This window comes from Nipponia nippon, unplaced genomic scaffold, assembly GCF_047370975.1.
Source record: "Nipponia nippon isolate SJK-2023a ecotype South Korea unplaced genomic scaffold, ASM4737097v1 scaffold_3, whole genome shotgun sequence".
NCBI classification, from domain to species: Eukaryota; Metazoa; Chordata; class Aves; order Pelecaniformes; family Threskiornithidae; genus Nipponia; species Nipponia nippon.
In genome coordinates, this window is record NW_028262347.1 from 110,548,204 (window position 1) to 110,569,048 (window position 20,845).

General features: G+C 56.0%; 1 protein-coding gene and 1 long non-coding RNA gene across 2 annotated transcripts; one reads left to right on the forward strand and one right to left on the reverse strand.

The window, feature by feature from the left end:
• Window positions 1-20,206, reverse strand: CNNM1 (cyclin and CBS domain divalent metal cation transport mediator 1). Its single transcript, XM_087767158.1, has 13 exons — window positions 18,688-20,206; window positions 8,506-8,649; window positions 7,787-7,927; window positions 7,340-7,509; window positions 7,040-7,139; window positions 6,814-6,861; window positions 3,710-3,772; window positions 2,549-2,712; window positions 2,174-2,351; window positions 1,722-1,835; window positions 1,516-1,632; window positions 1,112-1,239; window positions 1-774 (listed from the first exon to the last, which is right to left on the reverse strand). The coding sequence occupies exons 1-12, from the start codon at window positions 20,204-20,206 to the stop codon at window positions 1,160-1,162; spliced, it is 2,838 nt and encodes a 945-aa protein (XP_087623284.1). The 3' UTR covers window positions 1-774; window positions 1,112-1,159.
• LOC148054838 (uncharacterized) lies at window positions 11,592-13,714 on the forward strand. Its single transcript, XR_015706774.1, has 2 exons — window positions 11,592-11,728; window positions 12,840-13,714. It is a non-coding gene; the product is annotated as an uncharacterized LOC148054838 (long non-coding RNA).
• Window positions 20,207-20,845: the final 639 nt, after the last annotated feature.

Here is a 20,845-nt window from a genome sequence, read left to right on the forward strand (position 1 = left end):
TCAGGGAGAAATCACTTTTAATGTTAATATCCCCGTTGCATTCAGCCTCTACAAAAACTACTGACTGGTCTGTACCAACCCGAAGGCTCGGCGCAAGCCTCCCTCGCACAGGCAGCTGTGCATGGAGAGGAGGATGGTTCAATGCAGCGTGGAGCGGCCCTCCCCAGGGAGGGGGTCTGCGCTCGGCGGTGAGCTGGGCTCCCTGCCCTGTGCCTAGCAGGGCTTTGGGAGTGCCGGGCTGTGTCGATGGTCAGCGTGCGCAAGGTGCTGCGAGTGTGCATGGCACTAGGCACGGCACAAACGTGTGCTGGGGCCCTGAGCTGTGTGTGGCACCCCCCGAATAGCATGTTCTCCTTATGGCAGAGACCACGTCTGTGCAGCACCCAGCACCGAGGGGCTCCGGGCCTCGCTGGGATGGGGATGGTAAATGATGCTAAGGGCAGTTCTGGGTTGGGCCGCCCCTCCCTGCTCTGCCTGCAGGGATGCCATGCCAGACACTTCTCCACCTTTCTGTTTTCCACCTCTTCCTTGGGACCAGATGCTACCAGGGAGCAGCTGGGCAAGGGCCCTCAGACTCCAGTTAGCTGGTCCAGGCCGCCTGGGTAGTTCAGCCCCATCGGGGGCACATCCTTTCTCGCCTGGGGATGGGGCTCTGCACAAGTCCTGCAGGGAGGGGCGGCACGAGCGGGCAGGCGGGTGGGCAGGCAGCGAGCGAGTGCAGACCTGCTGCTGTTGAACATGAGCCTCGCGGCAGGAGACCCCCATGCTGCAGACCTGGAAGACACAAGCGCGGTCTGCTGCGGGTGGCCAGCACTTGCCCTCCCTGACCTGCTGCTGCTCAAACCTGCAGCACCTTTCCTAGGCAGGCTCGGGGATATTGGTGCAGACATACATTTCTAGCTGTGAAAACACAAGTCAGGGGCTCACTCTGTCTCCGACATCCATTCCTGCCCCAAGGATGGCTGGAGTCTGCTGCTGCATCCCTTGACCCTGCTCCAGCCCCCAGTGACATGTGTGCCTGCATAGGCTCCAAACCACATCAGTTGGCTTTGCTGCTTGAAACTTGATTTTATGCTACTGAAATTGAGCACACTGAGAGACAGGTTCCTACCTCCAGTCTGCGTGGGCCTCCAGCACTGTGCTCCAGCCACGCTGCTGCTCAGGTGATTAACGGGGCAAGATTGGAGCTCTCCTCTGGTGTCTTCTCACCCTCCGGCGACGGCCGCTGCTTGCGCCCACCTGCAGCAGCAAGGGTGCCTAGGGCTGGGTGCTGGGGGCCAAGGGTGCTCAGGGCAGGGGGCGTGTGGGGTCAGGCCAGGACCAGGCAGCTGGCTCTGCCCGAGCTAGCCCCAGGTACAGTTTTCCCTGCTGCTGGAAACTGGGCTGCCCGCCTGCTCCATGCTGGCCCCATGCAGGGTGTCCCCAGGACGGGGCTGGGGAGCAGCTGATCCAGGCAGCAAGGGTGCCAGGGCAGAGCTCTCCCCTGGGTGCTCCCTCCCCGGGTCAGTCACTCACTGAGGGATCTCAGCAGCCTCCTGCCCAGCGTCTCCTCGGAGCTGCTTGGCGATGAGCTGGCCCCGGCCTCTCTACCCGGGGACTCTGCCTCCAGGACGGTGCTGCAGCACTCACTGTCTGCAAAAGTCCAGCCTGGCTGCAGTGCCCGGGAGCACCGCAGCCCTTGCTGCCCCCAGGGTCACGTGCGTCCCCCCGGCCAGACTCACTCTGCCGCTTGCTGTTCTCCTCGTTGTCAGCCAGCTCCTCCTGGATGAAGGGGATGCTCTCCATGCGCAGGAACACCGACTCGCTGGGACTGCGCAGCCCCTCGGAGCGACTGCCTGTGGGGACACAGGACAGGCATGGTGGCAGGGCGGGTGGGCGCCATGCCCTGGGGCAGGACACGGGGACGCCTGCCACAGCAGCAGGTCCCAGCGCCAGGGACCCCTGGGGGGCATGAGCACGTGGGGAACAGGGATTTACGTGCCTGCACACTTGTACCGGTGTGCATGTGCAGGCGCAGAACAGCATCCGCGGGTATGTGCATGCAAATGCCCATGTGCCCCGGGCCATGTGCAGCTGCATCTGAGCCGTGGCGTGCCCATTGTGCCAGCACAGCCCCCCAAGGGACAGGCAGCATTGGCCCGTGGCAGGGAAGGGGTGCTGCTGGGTGACTCACACATGACGCTGTTCCTCTCATTCAGGAGGGTGGTAGCATCTTCCTTGGGTGTCTGGGGGGTTCCCCGCGTGGTCGAGGCCTTGGTTGAATCCCTGTCGAAGGCCTCCATGTCGGGGGACTGGGGTGAGCTGTCCATGCGGCTGGCCACCAGCGCGTTGTGGTACTGCTGCCGGGTGACCTGGGCACACAGACACACGCACCCAGCTCAGTGGGCACTGAGCCCCACCAGCACCTCCTGGGGACTTGGTGGCACCAAACCCCCGGGCAGCAGGAACGCAAGACCCCCTCTGTGCCCACTGGGCACCCACCAGGCTCAAGAGGGTGCCTGGGCAGGGGTGGCTGGGGTGGGACAGTCCCTGCCAGCCCAGCCGGTACCTTGACAAACTGCACATCGCAGAGGATGTGTACGGAGTAGTCGGGTGTGTAGATGTTGTTGCTGCTGCTGTGGAGCTGCGTGGTGCTGCCCCCGTAGTCGTTGTGCTCCCGGTTGGGGGACTCGGAGCGGTTGAGCCCGCTGCACCGCGATGGTGACCTGTTCACTGCAGGAGGGGATGGCAGAGAGGCAAACACTCACTCGCACTCGTGGTGCTGCTTGTGTGGGTGGACCCGTCGCCTCCAGCGGCTGTGCCCCCCACACACGCCCCAGGGCTGGCAGGGGCCCTACGGGGACCTGTGACGGGGTCCTCCTTGGTGCACGCCGGCGGCGGAGGCTCTGCGCCATGCCAGCCCTGCGCAAACCAAAGGGACTGGGCACGCAGGCATCCGACCCATCCGACCTGGCGCCGGCAGCAGAGGTTAGGGCTGCTGCCTGCCACACCGACTGACTGACAGCTCTCCTGCTAACGCAGGTCTCCTGCACAGCATTTGGCACAAATTCTGCTGGTTGCAGCTGGCAGCCCATGGGGGTTTACTTAACCTGCCTCAAGGGCAGGCTCCTGTCCACCCCGACTCTGACAGAACAGGAGCAGAAGGCTGCCACGGCAGGCTGGCCCGTCACTCACGTTGACTGACGGCCTCTGACATGTGGCGTGATGGATTTTGCCTGGTCAGTGATTTATTAGGGAACAAAGGTGGTTTGTTCCTTGCCCGGGTGACATCAACATCTTGCTGACTTTGCTCTGCTGCTAAAAAGCCCTTCTATTACCTGGATTGCCAGTAAGCAAGGCAAGCAGGGCAGTGTGCATGCAGGGCTGCGGGCAACTGTTGTCAGAAGCAGCAAGCAGCAAGAAAACCCAAGCACTGAGTGCAGAAAATTACAGAAACTGCACACCAAAGAAAGCCCAAGCCCTTGCCCCATCCCATTCTTCCTGGGATTTTTATCTTACTGGGGAGGCTGCGGCAGAGACAGGGCTGCTGTCCCCCATGTGCCACCCATGCTCCAGCCGGTGAGGGGCTGCCCGGCATGGGGTGCTGTGGGTGCTTGTCTCCCGGCACTGCCCAGCATGCAGGGTGGAGGGGGCTTGGTGCACTGTGCACAGGGAGCTGGAAAGAGCCTGACATGTGTGGAGGTCCCTGCCCAAAGCCATGCCCCGTTACCTGGAGAGCCAGCCAGGGAGTCCCCTCTGCTGAAGGCAAAGGTACGGGACACTGAGACGGGCACTGCAGAGAGAAGGAGGGGGAAGGAAGGAGGGGACGGGGGAAGACGAGGGACAAAGGTGAGGGTGGGGGACAGACCAAGAGGAAGAATGACAAAAAGAATCATGTGCCAGCAGCCCTGGGCTGGGCTCCCACCACTGCCTCCAGCATCCCTTCCCACTCCTCTTACACCCTCCTGCTTCTGCTCCGGGGAGGCACTTGCCAGCCCCAGGGACAGGGACACTGGCAGGGACACAGACCTGAATGCTGTAAATCAACAGGCTGCTCTGTGACGAGGTAAGAGGAGGGTGAGGCTGGGGGGGAACAGCTCCTGCTAGGCCTGTCTGCACAGCCACACATCTCCCCAGAGCCACGGTGTGGGCAGAAAGCATCCTCCTCCCACCAGCTGAGTGTTGGCACCCTGCTCCAGCCCTTCGCCAGCCACTGCCAGGAGAGGGGACTTTGTGGTCAGCTTGTGCCACCTGGGAGATGGGCTGAAGCTAAACCAAGTCACTGTACTTAGCATGTGGGATGCTTCTGTGTGTGCAGGCAGGTGGCAGAGAGGGAATGTGCTCTGCAACAGCCCCTGCCTCCACACAGCCCCACAGCTGCAGGCAGGGGCTGGCAGGAGCCCCTCAGCATGATGCAAAGCAAAGGCATTCGTGATGGGCTGCCTGCAGCTCTCTGCAAGGCCCTGGGTCTCAACAGACTTGGGCAATGCCAAGAAGAGCCATCCACCGGGAGCTGCTTCGTGTGGGAACCGCAATAAGCCAGCACCCCGTGTCCGGGGCTGCCTGACCCAATGCCACAGAGAGGGCAAATCACAGCCATTCACTTCCCATGTTCTATGGCCATGGGTGACAGCAGCAGTGACAATTTCAAGGGCAGCAGTTTCCCCTCTCTGTGACTCGCTGCCTGCGGGGAGCTGCCCTGCGGCGCACCATGGCATCATCTCTGGGCCATGCCACAGGGGCGCAGGGTTCCGTGGGGGAGCACAGAGAGACCAACACGCAGCATGAGCAATGCACTTGTTAACACCTCCCGATGCCTCATCTTTGCTCTCACTGCTGGCAGCGCCCACCTCAAAAGCAGCGGCAGACGCAAGCCCACTGGCTGCCAGCCCTCTCCTCCAGCCACAGCCACGCTTCCCCAGCTGCCAGCGCTCCTGCCCAGGGCGTGCTGCCCTCCCTGCAGCCACTGTGCCCGCAGCATGGCTGCAACACTCTAGGAACTGTCCGCTGCCTACGTGATTAATGTTTTTAAATTGCTTCAAAGGTAAAACGCCCAGGAAATTTGCTCTGCAGCCCCCTCCTTCCAATGTCCCTGCTCCTCCCCCAGTAACCCCTGTTCCTCATCCTCCCCTAGATCGAAACCTGCTGCAAATAAGTCCAAGCAAAGGCACCAGCATGAAGTGCTGCCCAGAACAACCTCGTCCAGCCAGGAGCAAAGGACAGGTTGATAACCACTAGCACTCGCTCCCTGCTCTCACTGCTGACCCTCCTGCAGTAGGCTTGGCTGTGCTGGGTCTCTGCCGCCACACCCCTGTCCCGGCCACCAATGCCAAAGATTGCCTGGCAATAAAAAAGTTGCATAACAACGGTTAATTAATAACAAATTGTTAAATGCCTAAGGGTTAGCATCTGAATTCCCCACCGTGACATGCTACTCACATTCCTTTCTGCTGGGCTTTGCTTCAAGGAGGAAGGAGGACACCAGCCCGATAAGGGGAATACCCTGCGACCTCTGCCTCCCACCCTGCCTCCTTGCTGGCCAGGGCTGCGACACCGCACACGTCCCACGGCAGGCAGGGGTGGCTGGATGGCAGAAAACATCTCGTGACACAGCGTCACGTGCGAGCATGGGGAGCAAAGGAGCCCTGAGTGGGCACCTGCCACGGCCTGCGCCCTGCTGGCCCCATTGGCCGTGGGCAGCTGTCACTGCCTGAGCCCCAGTGGGGTCCTGGGGACGGGGGCATTGGGCCATGCAGCAACATCCCAGGGGAAATCGGCTGCTTCATTGATTTCCTCTGTCCAAATCGAGTGTGTTGTGGATGCACAGGGGAGCAGGAATGCACACTGAGGGGTTAATCCAGCAGGCCACGAGCCAGCCTTTCAAATAGAAGCAAAGATCCATCAAGAAATAGGTGAACCCTAAAGCTGCATGCAGACTGGGACCCACGGGAGTGCCAGTCACCTGTCCCAAGGGACTCCCCCTGTTTTCTCAATGACATCCCTCCCTACGCCTCCCTAAAGGTTGAACTTGCTGGGTTCTTGTTTTGATTAGGCACCCAGAGCATCCTCGGCTTACCATCAGCACTGCAGATCCAACTGCAGCATCTGCGTTTGGGACGAGGGATGTGCTGGACTGGGGGTGGGCAGCACCTCCACCAGCTCCCAAGCCACCAGGGACTAAACATTTGCATGGGTGGTCAGCAAAGAAGGGAGAGGCTCACAGCCTCCTCTAATCAGAGCTTGCTCTTAACTCCTGCAAGCAGGGGATCTCTCGTTAACCCATCAGCTCTGCAGGCAGGGAATTTACCAGGGCTGGGACATCTACTTTTAACTCAGCTCATTTCTCCCCCCACCACGTGCGAACGGCTCACAGGTAAATTGACCCATCTCCACAATTCCCAAGCAGTCCCCGTTCCCTGTGCTTGAGACCCATGTTCAGCTTGTGCTCCGAGCCTCAGGAATGCAAACAGGTCCACAGATGTTACGCTGAGACCTAGATGCACCGTGCAGGGTTTACTGCTCCCATCCGTGTGGGCACACTGCCACCCGTGGGTAGTGCCCCTTGCAGCACCAGCCGTGCTGGGATCCACCCACAGGGATCCAGTGCACGGCTGAAACCTCAAAGGGACCTCAAAGGGACCGCAAAGTCCGTCGGCAGGGACTTTGCTGCATCAGCCCCTCAGTACGTTGTTTCTCCACAGAGCTTTTTGAAAGGGGGTGACCTCGGCGCAAAACCCGAGCTGCTCTTTGTGGGGTGCAAACCCACCCCTCCTCCAGCTGGCCGGTACCGTGGAGGAGAGGTTTTAGAGCCCCAGCCTGTCCCAAAATACTTACGCAGGAAGGAGGATCCAGCCAGGCTGCCCACTTTCCGCACGTCGTTATCTGAAATGACAGTTGGAGGTGTATGAATCGCAGAGGAAGGGCTCCCACCTGCCCCACGCCCTGCAGCGGGGCCACCCCACACCACAGCCAGCCCATTCTCCTGGCCACCAGCTGGCTTAGCCCTCAGGGAGGCTGCCGAAGTGAAGGCAGGGCCAGAGGGAGCCCACAGAGCCCTTACCCGAGGAGACGACAGCCATGATGGCAGGGACGCCATAGTAGGTGAATGCCCCATTCTCAAACCGCAGTCCTTCCTTGCCAACCTCCACCTCCACTTTCCCCTGGAAGAAGGAAAACCTGCTCAGACAGGCACCCTGTGCTCCTGGCCACCAACCCACCCAGGGCTGCAGGGACCCCTGCCACCCTGTATGAGAAGACAGGCATCTCTGCTGGCAGAAGCAGCCCAGAGCAAGGCGGCGAGGAGAGACAGGCCGCCCCAGGCCACCTCCTGCCACCCTCTGCTCGCCTCTGCCCCTGGCACCTGCAGGATGAGGATGAAGTAGTCAACGGGGCGGTTCCGCTGGTAGAGGTAATGCTCTGCTGCCTTCTTGTTCTTGCGGTCGTACTTGAGCTCCTGGATGACGTTGGGGTGCTTCAGGAGCCGCAGCAGGATCTTCTCGGAGAGGTAGGGGGACTTGAAAGGCTCCACTTCTAGATGGGAGGCAACACACGCTCGCTCAGTGGGGCCAGGGCTGCCAGGATCCCCTCATCCTCTGAGCTGCACAGCCTCAGCCTCAGCACCCTGCTGCAGAGAGGGGAGCCAAACGCAGACCCATGATGGTGGAGCAGCAGCATGCCCAGGGTGGGGGTCCAGGCAGGTGGAAACTGCTCGCTGCGGGGGGAGCCTGACCCAGGAACAGCTCAGGGAAGCCCTGTAGGGCTGGTGCTGCTGCAGGGAGATGCAGGGCTTGCACAAGGGCAAGGGTACCTGTTGCCATGAACCGATGCGTAGCCAGGAGGAGCTGCGGGGAGATCTTCACCTTCATCTCGCTGTCTGAGAGCCTGAAGATGGAGAAGTCCTGGGGCTTGCGTCCCCGGTGGGGCACCCGCTCCTTCTTCCGATTGTCCGCTGCAGGGCAGAGAGCAGAGCAGTTGCCCTCCTGCAGCAGCCACAAAGCCACTGCAGCGGCAGGGCCCCATACCATATGCACACATATGGAGAGAGGCACGTCTTGCTGCACCCTGTGGCAGGGCTGCTGTGGAGCAGCAGCTGGAGCAGCGGGGCGCGCAAAACGCGCCATGCACGACAGCCTTGGGAGCAGCTCCTGAGGGAGGGAGCAGCGTGGTGAAACATGCTTCTTTCTCAGGAACAAGTCCTGGGTTGCCCTGGCTGGATGCATCACCCAGAGTTGGAAAGGAGCTTGGGAACCACCCATGGGCACTTCATGCCCAGTACACGTGTCCCTGGGTCAGGCCCTGCCCAGCCACTGGCTGCCGATGCTGGTGCTTCTCTATCTTGAGCATTCAAGACTCCCTGACACCTGACCAGCATCCCTCCATCATTCTTGTCTTTCCCACCATGATTGTGAATTGCTCTGGGGAAGGACCATGATTTCCTCTGGCCTGTTTCCTACCCACATGTCTGTCTGTCTGTGCGGGCTCCCACCCTGGGTCCTGCAACCGCAGTAGCTGCTCTGGGACACTAACTGTACAGATCCGTCTCATCCAGGATCTCGGACTTGATGATCTCCTCAATGACATCCTCCAGGGTGACAATGCCCATCACCTCGTAGAACGGGTCTCCTTCCCCTTCATTGTTCACCCGCTGCACGATGGCCAGGTGGGACTTTCCTGCGGAGGGAGAGCAGAGTGATAGTGAGACCCCCACCCCTGGAGAGAGGGGTCCCCAGCACGGCGGGCTGGGAGGTGGACAGGGCTCGGTAGGAGGCACAGATCACAGCCAAACCTCAGAAGCAGCCACTATCACCCAAACCCACCCCAGCCACGCTAACTGAAGGAGAAGAGCTGGACACACAGCCCAGCCTAACAGGACTGCTACTCTCCAGGCTGATTTCTAGGTGTCACAGGACTCTGCCTGGCTTTTTTGGGGCCACTTGCTTTCTTCACCCAGGCAATCTGCTGTGAGTCACCCCGTTTAGCTCTTTGACAGCCTCCTGTGCAGGACTGAAGTATGCATTATACCAGCTGCTTCTTGCTTACCCTCGGCTTCATTGGCACGAGACAACTCTAACAGAGCAATGAGACAGCGTCCTCCAACACAGAAATGTGAGTATGTCCTTGGGCTCTACTGGTTTCCTTCATCCTCCTGGTGTTTTCTCATTCTGTTGTTAATTATCTTTCCTATCAAATTGCCAGGAACAGCTCCCCCACATCTTTCTATCCATCACTGTCTGGACTGATCCTAAAGCTTTTCTTAAAATACAGGCAAAGCCTCCAGCTCCTTGGAACAGCAGCTGGTTTTAATGCAGAAACACGTATGTTTGTTTGCAGCTTTCAGCCCAGCTCCTGCAGAACTCTTGGGTGAACCATCTGGACGCAGAGGCTAAACATTTTTCAAGCCATCAGTTTGCACCTGAATGTCTTCTCCAAACCCTGCCCCTGACAGCACCTCCTCTCTGTTACCTTAAACAAGCAGACTGGGACCAGAACCTTCTTTCAGCTGCAACGTGGTGACTCCTGCTCAGAAGTCGCAGTGTTTCTCAATTACAATCTCAGCTCCCTCACTTGCCCCAGGAAGCTGGCAGCTCTGCTGACACATTCTCAGGCTTCTTGCTTTTGGCATACTTGAAACATTGCTATTTGCTTTCGCATGTCCAGCTCTCTGTAAGCTGTTTTGACTTGTTCAACTTCTCCCTTCCTTTATTGTCTGCTCTGATTTATGCTCCTGCTCAGCAGCTTGACCAGAACCCAACTTCCAAGCCACAAGCAATTTCTGAGTTTCTAGCTCAATTGTATTCTTGGACCTGCCAATGAACAGCATTGGTTTTCTTACTGGCCCTGTGGCTCCTACGCTGCTCAGCAGCACACACAGGTTCTGAACCTCTAGTTTTGCTTAAAACGTTAAAAATGTCCTTCATCAGCACCACAGCGAACAACTTTCCCTCCCTCTGTTTGCTCTGTTTCCCTGGTCTCCCTTTGCAATGCCTGCACAAACCCAAGGTGTAGTGTCAGGACTGCAGGGACCTCCGGAAAGCTGCAAACACCTTATTTTTCCCACAGGCTCAGAGCTGAGGTTCTTGAACAGCAATGGTCACCCAAAAGGGGGGCAGGTCCCTTCTGCTATGCAGTTGCCTCTGCATCTGCTCCTCCTGTAAAGCCTTCCCACCAAACTTGCCTTCTGCTCTGGGCAAGGGGATGTGAAGAGTATTTATGCATAAAGATGCAATACGGGTGGGCTCCTGCCTGCTGCACAGCTCCCTCCTCGCCCGCTGGTGCCTTCTGGCTCATCACAGAGGGACAGGGACAAGGACATCCAAGGCAGCCTGGCAGTCCCACCAAACACATCTTGCTGGGGACCATGCAACCTTCAAATAACCCTGCCCTGGATCTGAGACGAGCAAATTATATTTCTCAGCTGAAGATCAGCGCTATACATTTCTCACAGCAAAGCTTGGGCATTTTCCACAGTATAAATTCCCTCCTCCTCATACCAAGCTTTTATTGCAAGATTTCAGAGAGCTGCCTCCCACGCCTACAGAATTAGAAACAAGAACATAACATCACAGCAAGTAGCACTGAGATGTACTTTAAAAAAACAAATCAATAGCCTCGGGGCATTGAAAATTCAGCATGTTCTCTGGACTGGGCTATTTCACTCCTTTCATACACAGGTTTGTGCATCCTGTCTGTTCAGTGGGTAATAAAGCAACACGACTCAAGACTTAAAAAGAAAAAAGCAGTGGAGTTGGCCACAAGACAGCAGCAACAGCTACGTTTCATCTTAGCAAAGTCCAACTTTCGAAAATGTCTCCTTTGCCAAACCTCGCTCCCAAACATTGGGGCCATCTGGTCTCCTACAAGTCCTCGAGTGAGCGAGGAGAGGGGAGAAGTTATTTCTTTTGGCCGAAACCTTGTTGTTAATGGCATTTACATGCAACCCAAAACCACTGAGCCCTTACAAAAAGCTTAGGTGCTACTTAAAGGCAGTCAGAGAGTAATGAAGACAATTCTTTTTTTGGCCAAACACCTACATCGACGCTGTAATTTACTCTAGAGCTGCCTCAGAGAAATGTGATTCCAGCTCCATGTTCACGTAGCGGCAAATGAGATTATTTAGAAATAACCCAGCACTGTTAGCCTGGGAGGAGACCCACGTCTTCACTGTGCTGGGGGCAGAGCCAGGAGGGCTGTTAGAGTGCTCAAGAGTTCTTTATTTTCACAGAAAATAAACACTTGTAGCCATGCTATAAACCCCCAGCTTCAGGTTTCCAGGCTAACACCCACATTAGAGATGGAGCAGGTACCCAGCGATGGAAAACTGTTGCAATTCATGCAGTTGCTCCTGGCCCACGCTGAGCCAGCCGATCCTAGCCCCTGCCCGGCCAGCTGGTACCCATATCACAAAAACACCCCCAAACCTACTCCCACCCCTCGCAGAGCTCATGCAAATGACTGCTGCTCCCAGCTGGCCCCCACTGGGAAAGATCTGACTTGCCCTGATCTCCCACCTGAGGGACATGAGATCGTTTACAAAGTCCTGCCCCTCAGCCCGGCTGGGTCCTGCATCTCCTCCCATCACTTTCTTAACAGACCATATAAATTTGGCAGCAGGGGTGGTGGGGGCTTGCAGGTGCCCTGGCTGTAGTTTGCTCCTTTGTGGGCTGGGGCTGCTGCCAAGCTCAGCTGTATCCCCCGCCTGTCCCTGGGAGCTGCTACACTTGCAGAGGAAAAGCAGTGGCTTTTGGAGCAGGTATGAGGGCAGAAATTGGGCAATTTTATGAGGTGGAAGCAATGCCCAAGGGAGGGTGGCACAGGGACAGACCTGGGGATGCCAGAGCAGTTGCATTCTTGTCTGCAGCCATTACCCTACACGGCTGCCTCAGTGGGAGTATAATCGAGGGAGATAAGTCATCTAAACAAAACCCCCAACTTGATCTAAACCAGCTTGAAGATCTGTAAAACTGATTCCAAAAACCATGCTATTGTAACCATTGCTTGATAGCTCAAATGAAATGAATTATAAGGGTGAGCTGCTTCCCCACTAGCAAGCTGTCACATGTGAATTTTACAGGACTATCACTGATGCAGGAAAGCACAGCGAAACACTTGAGAATCAAAGCCTTGGTTTGGCAAATGCTAAAACAAATGGGCAATTAACTTTACTTGTGTGAATAGCTTCACTGGCCTCCACAGGACTGCTCTTGCACAGGAAGTCTATAGGTGATTAAGTGTCTGCTCAGCATGGGATACAACTGTACTAAATTCTTTATGAGCTACATGAAATCTGTTCTTTTCAAGCAACAGCTTCAGTGGAAAGTTAATGCCTGAAAATGCTAAATTACAGAGCTAATATAAACAGCTGAAAGCTTCCGGATGGAGCAAGCATCTGAACAGATACCTAAAGCTTTTATGCCCATTTTTAGGAGCCTTGTTTTTCATAGGTACCTAAACGACCTTGGGCTCATAGATCCACCTCGAAGCGTCCTCCCCAATGGGAGAACAGGGTCTGAACACATGGAAATGCCTTTACTTGTGGGAAAGAAAGTGCTGTTGGCTGCAAAAATAGCCCAGACTACTTCCTTATCATTTTTTATGTAGGTGCTCTGCCAGAGGAATGTTAAAGATGCTTTAGCCTTGTCTCTTGTTCCACAGTATGAGCATTCTGAGCATGAAATTTGTTTTCATGAATTTTATGCTAAGATCTAAAGCTGTTACTAGGAGATCAAAGGTACAGGCACAAGCCATGAACCATTTACAGCTACAAAATGGAAGGCAAAAAAAAAAAGTAATTGGTAAATAAGGTTGATTTGTGAAACAGCCATGATGTAACTGAAATCTGTTTTCTGTGTGCTTTTCATCAGAGCTCTTCTCTGGGCCAGGGGCTGCCAGCATCTCCGTGCCCCCTCATAGACCTGTATCTGAAGTAAGCAGGGACCCTGATTTGAGCTTCTTGAACTGGAAACATGTGTGAGCGTGCTCTTGTGTTACCATGACTCTGCACTGAGGGTGAAACCACACACCTGAGGAGCTGCACCTAGAGGCAATGCACATCTACACCTAAACAGGGGAGAAATAACCAGGAGGGCTGCAGAGCCATCCAGCTCTATGGGGAATCAAAGCTACACAAAAGGAAAACTAAATCCTAATCTAATCCAGACCTTCCTCAGGGATGAGAACTTCATCTGCTTACATCTGTCTCTAGCAGAATACAAAAGCCTTTCTCATGCTCTGCTTTGATGCTTTTTCTCATCCTAAGGGAAACTGGGGAAAAGATGGAATATTTGGAATTGCTGCTGTATTACCATTGACAAAACAGATCAGGAGGGTAAGGGGGAGATTAGAGGGGACACGGAGTCTCATCTTCCATCTGCTGTACAACAGGGTTCTGACCTCCTGGGTACGACCCCGCCTGTCCACAAATGGTGGGTCCCCTTGCATGTTACTTGGAGCCTAAGGAAGCCTACAAGGATGCTGAGGCTTTCTGAAGCTAAAAAACTTCCAAAGAACCAATGCAAAAATGTTTTCATTGGTGTCTGTAGCATAGGTCACTTTATTCTTTCCCACAGCTCAGTCTGAAGGTGCCTTTGACAGTGCCCAAGAGGGAGATGGCCAGCTGGGTGCCCTCTCCCCCAAGGACATAGCTCCCCTCTTGCTTTGCTGAACACCTCCCTGGAGCAGGGCTGCTCCTGGGCTTGCTGGGGCGGGGTGAAGCAGCCCAGCATTCACACAGTAAGATTTAGCACAGTTTTGGGGGGAAAGCAAAGTAATGTGTCAGGCAGAGTTGCAGCATGAGTCACTGAAACCATCCTTTGTGTATCAGCACCTCACCCACTCTCAGCCTGGCAATCGCCCTTCGAGGTGCATGTATGGATATGTATGTTCCTGGGTAACAACCGGCTCCTTAACCCATGCAACTGGCTAGGGAGGTCATTGCTTCAACTCATCAAGGTGCCCAAGAGAGAGGCTAATACACTTGCAGAAATCTCTTGAAGGCTTATTTAAATTTCAAGCCGTGCTTTGTGCTTGCAATGACTGCAGGCTCAGAAGAAGGCCAATAAGGAATGCAGCTGATATGGTACTGATCCCAGTTCCTGGCAAGTGTAAGCACCTTCACCAGCTACATTCAATTTGTAGAAGTCTAATAGAGGCTGTGGAGTATTTTGAAAAGCAAAGACGGAGCCTAGGGCAGAGCTGTCCTCCGCAGGACAGGCTGTTTTCCCTGCTAAGCCAGGAAGTTTGTTTTCAGAGAATTTACTTTTAGTAACTCTTAAAAGATGCCAAACCACAGAAGGCTAATTTGAGTTGCGCCTCTGCCTTGCTGAAGGAAAATGAACATAAGAGCAAATTTCTACTGTTCCTTTGATTGAGGAAAATTACTTGCTGAAAGATGCCACTGCTGTATATAGACTCCCCCAGGAAATTGGTCAACAAAATCCATAAATGACTTGAGGAATGGGACAGGACTATGACTTCCCAAAGGCACTACAGAACAAGGAGATGGACCTCACAGAAAGGCTCCCCGTGAGGAGTTATATCACAGGACTGAAGCTGTGACATGCATTGCTTTGGTTATCTTCTAGGGATGGAGGAGAAACAGACTGCATCACCCATAGCATTTCACACTGAATGAATGTATAAACCTTTCCTCCTATCTCCATATTCCCAAGGTGAAGTTTATCCTACTGGGTCCTCATCTGCCCCTCTGTGTTGCTTTAGCTAGCTAAATATGGTGCAGTTATTTCTCTGGTGTATTAGGTATTTCTTCCTGGGAGCCTAGAATAAAGCCAGGTACTCTGAGATGTACCAATACAAATTGCCAAGAAATTGTCTCCAAATTTTTTCACTCCTTCAGTAGTTTCAGCTTCTTTTAGGCTGCAGGTGGCAAAGTTACTGGACCAGTATGTATTTTCTTATTTCTAGAGAAGAGGGGACACATTTTGTGTAGTGTCCTCCACTTAGCACTTCTATGTAAATGCTGCACAACTATGCATGCCTTCTATAATGACCCTGTCTAGCTTGCTTGACAAGATGGCAAACTAGGTGTCCAGGCCTCATTATTTCTGAGTTTGTTCCACTGACTTTTGATGAGAAGATAAAATCAAAAGCATCTTCCAGAACAACTGTTTCCTTCCTTCAGCTGGACCTGTCTCACACTGTTGTAACGCTGTTTTTCAATGCAGTTTTAGCAGCCCCCCTCCTCTTTCAGGCTGTGGGTTGAAGTCCAAGCAATCTTCTTGCAGGCCAGCCCCCACCCCCCTCCCCGTCTGCAGCCTTCTCTGGGTTTTTCCCAGTTCCCATTAGTGTCGCCAGTGTAACCACCGTTCTCCAGGAATTAGTGCCAAAAGAGACATTGACCGATGCCAGCAGCAGCAGGCTTGTGAAGAGCAGATGTGATGGGTTCAACCAGGTCTGCCATGATGGGGCAGGGGCCAGGTTTTGTCAACCAGGAATCACAGCTGCTCCTGGGCCCTGTAACCACTCCGGGCCATTAGCTCCATAGGTGCTACTGAAGTGTATGCTACTATTTTCATACAGTTTAAATGGTTTGGCAAGCTGATGCTACAGAAATGCCCTTCCCCAGGTCCACAGAAGGGTAATCCCATCTACACAGGGTCCTGTGGGAGAAGAGGGGATTCGTGACTCGTGTCTGGATTAAATTTGAGGCAAAGATCAATGTGTCTTAATGGAACTGAGCTCAAACGAGGTTAGGTGTGAGCATACCTAGAAACCAATAAAGGAAAATTTCCCTTCAAACCCTGCTATAGAAGACCAGAGAGGAAAAAAGCTGATAATCTTCATAGCTAGGATAGCAGAAGGAGAGAAAAGAAATGCATCAGGTAAACAAGGGTAATACAGTGCGATATCAGTGAGTAGGAGGAGCGATGAAAAAGGGAAAGCGCTGCCGGAGGTGTGAGCAAGAGTCCCGAAATGCTGTATTTAATCATCCTCTGACATTTTCAGTAAGAAAGAACAAATGTTTGTGTACTATGGCAAGGAGCTCTGGCAGTGAAATTGTGTTATTATACACTATGCAGAAAAATGACATTATAGATGTGGCAGAACATTAATCATTAGTGAAACAGATCAGAACTGTACATTGCTATCCAGGAAAGAAAGCTATAAAATGTGATGAGTATTTTGTATAAACACTGTAATAAGCAAAAGAAATAAAGGATAAAAAAACCTGGTTGAATTAATCATGGGAGAAAGAAAAGAAAGCTAGCAAGGTCACTCTAGAGGTTTGTCAGGGACCTAAGGACCTGGAGGTGGTTATCAATGCCCATCCTTACTGGAGACTTGAATTTCCTAGAAAGAGCCTGGGCCTTATCAGTGGGAGCATTTGCTGTCCTGCTGGCACCTTGGATGTGTGAAGTGATGAATGCCTTCATTAAGCACTTACTGAACCAACAAGCAATCTGCCTACTCTCTAATTAGCGGAGGTGTCACAGAAGACCCAGCTATGGAAAGCAACCTTGATTGGATCAAACAAGATACTTCACCATAATTCAAATGGACACAGAAAAGGAGACAGTGATGAAGATTCTTCATTACAAATGGGAAATCTTTATTTTAGAAATTAAATAGAAGGCAGCTGGGAGCGAACGTCTGTCACAGTGTGGGAGCCGGCATAGGAACCTGTATTTGGAACTGGGAAAAGAGTTTAGGAGGGGTTCAGGGCTGGGCTGGGGGGTGGCTATCTACAAACACAGGGTGCTGGGGGTGACCAAATGCCTATAAATAGGGGAAAGATGAATCAGAAGAGAACAGCAACACCTGGGGAGAAGAACATTTGGGGAAGAGCTAGAATTGCTAAACACCATGCTGAGTTAGATACTAAGACCAAAAGCAAGGCTTTTCAGCCATGTAATTTAGAAATCACAAGGAGAAATGAGGTGGGAACAGAAGTAAGTTTTAGTGAGAGCTCTTATGTAGGGGCCATAGCAAAACGCCCCAAAAGGCCACGATGGCAAACAGATGTAAGGGAGGAAGAGCCTGAAGCGAAATGCCAAGAGTTTAATGGAGCAAAGCTGAAGAAGGATGGATAATCTTCATCCCAGGTGAGGGCTAGCATGTGAAAGATCAGGGCAGGTAGCGAGGCTTGTTAACGCACCTGTCAGCTCAGGGAGCGACACACACAAAGCATCTCTGTTTAAGCAGGGCAGAGAGGACAGCAAACTAAGGGCAGTCAGCTAAGCAACCACAAGTCCATTTCTATAGGTCTGCTGATCCATAGGGTACCAGGCTGTAGAATAAATTTGGAAGGGGAAGTAGTTGACTACACCAAAGTAAATCAGATAAAGTGCAGGGGAGGCTGACCAAGGGGGACTGTGCCAAAGTCATCTGACATCTTTGGTAACACCGAACTCTCTAGACAAGGGAGAGGTAGCAGAGACCTCAGGTAACTTTAGTAGTGTTGTAGTATCATGCGGGAAGCCACGGTTAAGAAGGAACTGCGAAGCACATAAGGAATTAGGAAGAGGAGAGACAACCGGTTATGTTAGAAGAGGGATGGGGGGCAGGGAACTACTGCAGTTCACCAAGGTTGAACCCAGAGAGCAATCTTAATGCTTTTGCTAACAGTCTCGGTATAAAACTCAGGAATTTGCCGATTTGCACCGTTGGGAGTCTCCAGTCGTGCTGAGGGGCAGAGAGGGTAGGTGTTGTGCACCACACAGAACTCCCCTCCCTGTGATCCCGGGAGGTGGCGGGGACACAGTTGTGCATCTCCGGAGAGGATGCTGACCCGCGTATATCTGATGATTGCTTTCCTGGTGCACAAGAAAAGTCCTATCCTCCCCTTCTGCCAGCTCTAAAAACGAGCACCGAGATGACTCACAGAGAGGCTTTCTCTGTATCTGGGATGGACCAGGTTGGCCTTTCTCACATGATCAGCTCTGCTTGCGGCAGAGCGGCCCCAGGCAGCCCGGGAGCCGAGCGCTGTCCTCCCGCATTACGTAATGCAGGATGTCACCGCTGCAGCCATTTCTTAAAGACTCACTCTCCACGGTATGACGTACCGAGTAACACGCAGCAAAACACAGTTCCCGGTGGGGGGAAAAAAACACATGCTGTGTGTATTCTCAAAGTATGGTTAATGAAATACAGCTCTCAGCATCTCTGGGGCTGCTGGCAGCTGCTGCATCATGAATACTGTCACAGCTGCAAAAAAAGTAGTGCTCTTTCTAAGTGTTTAGGCTTTTCTTCTTCCTTTAAATCACTTGCACAGAAATACTTCCTAGACCTGCTTCTCACTGCTAAGCTGAAAACGCGAGAGCTAAGTAACAAGATGCGATCTCCTGCCATAAACTCCTCTGTGCAGAACAGAGCTGTGAACGCTGCCTTGCTGGGCAGGTGTGCGAGGCGGGCACCGTGCCCGCGCTGCCAGGCCTCCGCAGAGACATCAGCCCTGCGGGACAGGCTCACCTGCTGAGCCAGCAACCTCTGTGGCCGAAGGCTCTTACAGTCTCCGTAACATCACAGGCACGACCACAGGCCCTCGATCCACCCGGGGGCTGTTCCACCAGGTGACACCAGGGTCACCGCCACACCAGCGCATGCAGGGCCCAACTCCCCCCAGCATCCCCGGTACCTGCCGGGTCCTGCCAGGAGGCCATGCAGGGGGGGCCGTAGGGGCTGCTGACCTGGGAATCATTGGGGGTGCGGAGGGGTGCAGGGGGAGCCCGGGGGGTGGCGGCCCGGCGGCCTCACCCTTCTTGAACTCTTCAAGCAGCGTGTCGAGGCGCGTGTCGTTGAAGACGCAGTGGAGCGGACGGCGGTAGAAGCGGGTGACAGTCTGCAGGGGGGTGCAGTCATCGGGGTCGACGAAGGCCAGATCCTTGACGAAGAGCAAGTCGACAATGTTGTCACGCCGGTCGCCCTCGTAGACAGGGATGCGGGTGTAGCCGGAGCGGAGGATCTCAGAGACGGTGGCAAAGTCCAGCACGGCATCGGCACGAAGCATGAAGCAGTCGGCCAGCGGCGTCAGCACGTCCTCCACCACCTTGGTGCGCAGCTCCAGCGCGCCCTGCACCATGGCCAACTCCTCCCGCACCAGGTCGCCGTGGGGGCCGGCGGCACGCAGCGTCTCCAGCAGCCGCTCCCTCGTGGAGAAGACGCTGAGCTCCTGCCGCAGTGCCCAGTCCAGCAGCCGGCTGAGCGGGTAGCAGAGCGGGAAGGCGGCCAGCATCAGCAGCCGGGTGAGGCACAGCGTGCGGGAGGCGATGGCCAGCCCGTGCCGCGAGCAGACGGAGTAGGGCAGCACCTCGCCGCCCAGGAACACGGCGGCGGCACAGAGCAGCACCGGCAGCCAGGGCGCTCCCCGCGGCCCGCCGGCCACCGGCCCGCCGGCCGCCGCCCCGCCGCCGGGCAGCGAGGCGCAGAGCCAGCCGGCCAGCGCGGCGTTGGCCCCCGCCTGCCCCAGCAGCAGCGTGCACAGCAGGTAGGTGCCGCCGCCGCCGCGCACCGCCTGCACCCGCCGCGCCTGCTCCCGCTCGGCGGCCGAGCCGCTGTTGCGCAGGACGCGGAGCTCCAGCGGGTCCAGCGAGAGCAGGGAGAGGCGCAGCCCGCTGAAGAGCGCCGACAGCCCCAGCAGCAGCAGGGCGCCCAGCGCCCGCAGCCAGCCCGCCTCGGGCAGCGGCAGCAGCCAGGCGCCCAGCGCCGGGGCGGCCGGCCGGACCCGCAGCAGGAAGCCGCCCGCCGCCCCGTGGTGCGCCCAGGCCCGCCCGTCCCAGGCGCAGAGGGAGAAGAGCCGCCCGCCCGGCGCCGCCGCCGCCTCGCCCTTCCGCGGCTCCCGCACCCGCACCTCGGCCAGCGCCGAGCCCGCCGCGCCGCCCGAGCGCAGCGGCCCCACCACCTCCACGTCCGAGGCCCAGGCGCTGCGCTCCCGGCACCGCTCCGCCGGGCCCCGCGCCGCCTTGCCCCCCGCCGCCGCCGCCTCCTCGATGAAGACCAGCCGCGGCTCCCGCTCCCCCGCCGGCCCGCGGCTCCCGTTGCCCTCGGGCGGCGGCTGGAAGTAGAGGCGCAGGAGGAAGCGGCTCCCCTCCGCCGCCTGCACCGCGCCGCCCTCCAGGGAGACCCGGCCCGGCGCCGTGTCCTCGGGCCGCAGCCCCAGCAGCCAGGCGGCCCCGGCCGGCGGCCGCGGCGACAGCGAGAAGAAGAGCAGCAGCACGGCCCCGCGGCTCCGGCCCCAGCCGCCGCCGCCGCCGCGCCCCGGGCCCGCCGCCGCCATGCCGCTGCGCCGGCACCGCAGCGCCCGCCCGCCCGCCGCACCGGGACTGCAGCGGGGAGCCGGCACGGCGCGGCGCGGCGCGGCGGCACACGTGGGTCGGGGGGCGGGCAGCCGCCGCCCCACGTGCGACCGGGAGCCGGCCCGCGGCGGCCCGGCGGGAGGGGCCGGCGGAGCGGGGCTGCCGGGGCGGGGGAAGGGGGACGGGTTCGCCTTCCACCCCCGCAGGGCCCAGGCGGGAGCACCCCCGGGGCAGCGGCACCGCACGCCGGGTGCCACGCTGGCGGGGCTGCGCGGGAGCGCGCCCCCGGGGTACGGGGCCGCCCCAGAGAGGGCTGCGGGCCCCGAGCGGCGAGCCCGGGTTTGCAGTCACCCTGTTATCTGCCGAGGCCCAGCTCTTCAGCTTTTCAGTTCAAATTTGTCTCCTTTCTTCCCGTGGGAGTGATTTTTTTTTTTTTCCTTAATGGGGGGCGGACAGTCGTTAGTTTGCAGTCTTGCAAGGAAACAAATGTACCACGCTGTAACTAACATTTATTCTTGTGTCTAGACCCGATGGAAAATGTGATACGCAAACGGGGTTTATCAGCTTCAGAAGTATGTGCTGAAGAAGGCACCTAGGGACTGTTGAAACTTTTGGGTTTT

What these genes read in the sequence shown, in the direction of transcription:
- CNNM1 (XM_087767158.1), bottom strand. Translation starts at nt 20,206, where the DNA reads ATGGCGGCGGCGGGCCCGGGGCGCGGCGGCGGCGGCGGCTGGGGCCGG. An exon ending in CTCCCTGGCTGGCTCTCCAG is followed by an intron (nt 2,713 to 3,709) that starts GTAACGGGGCAT and finishes CCCCTCCTGCAG; the next exon opens with TGAACAGGTCACCATCGCGG. An exon ending in GCGATGTGCAGTTTGTCAAG is followed by an intron (nt 2,352 to 2,548) that starts GTACCGGCTGGG and finishes CTGTGTGCCCAG; the next exon opens with GTCACCCGGCAGCAGTACCA.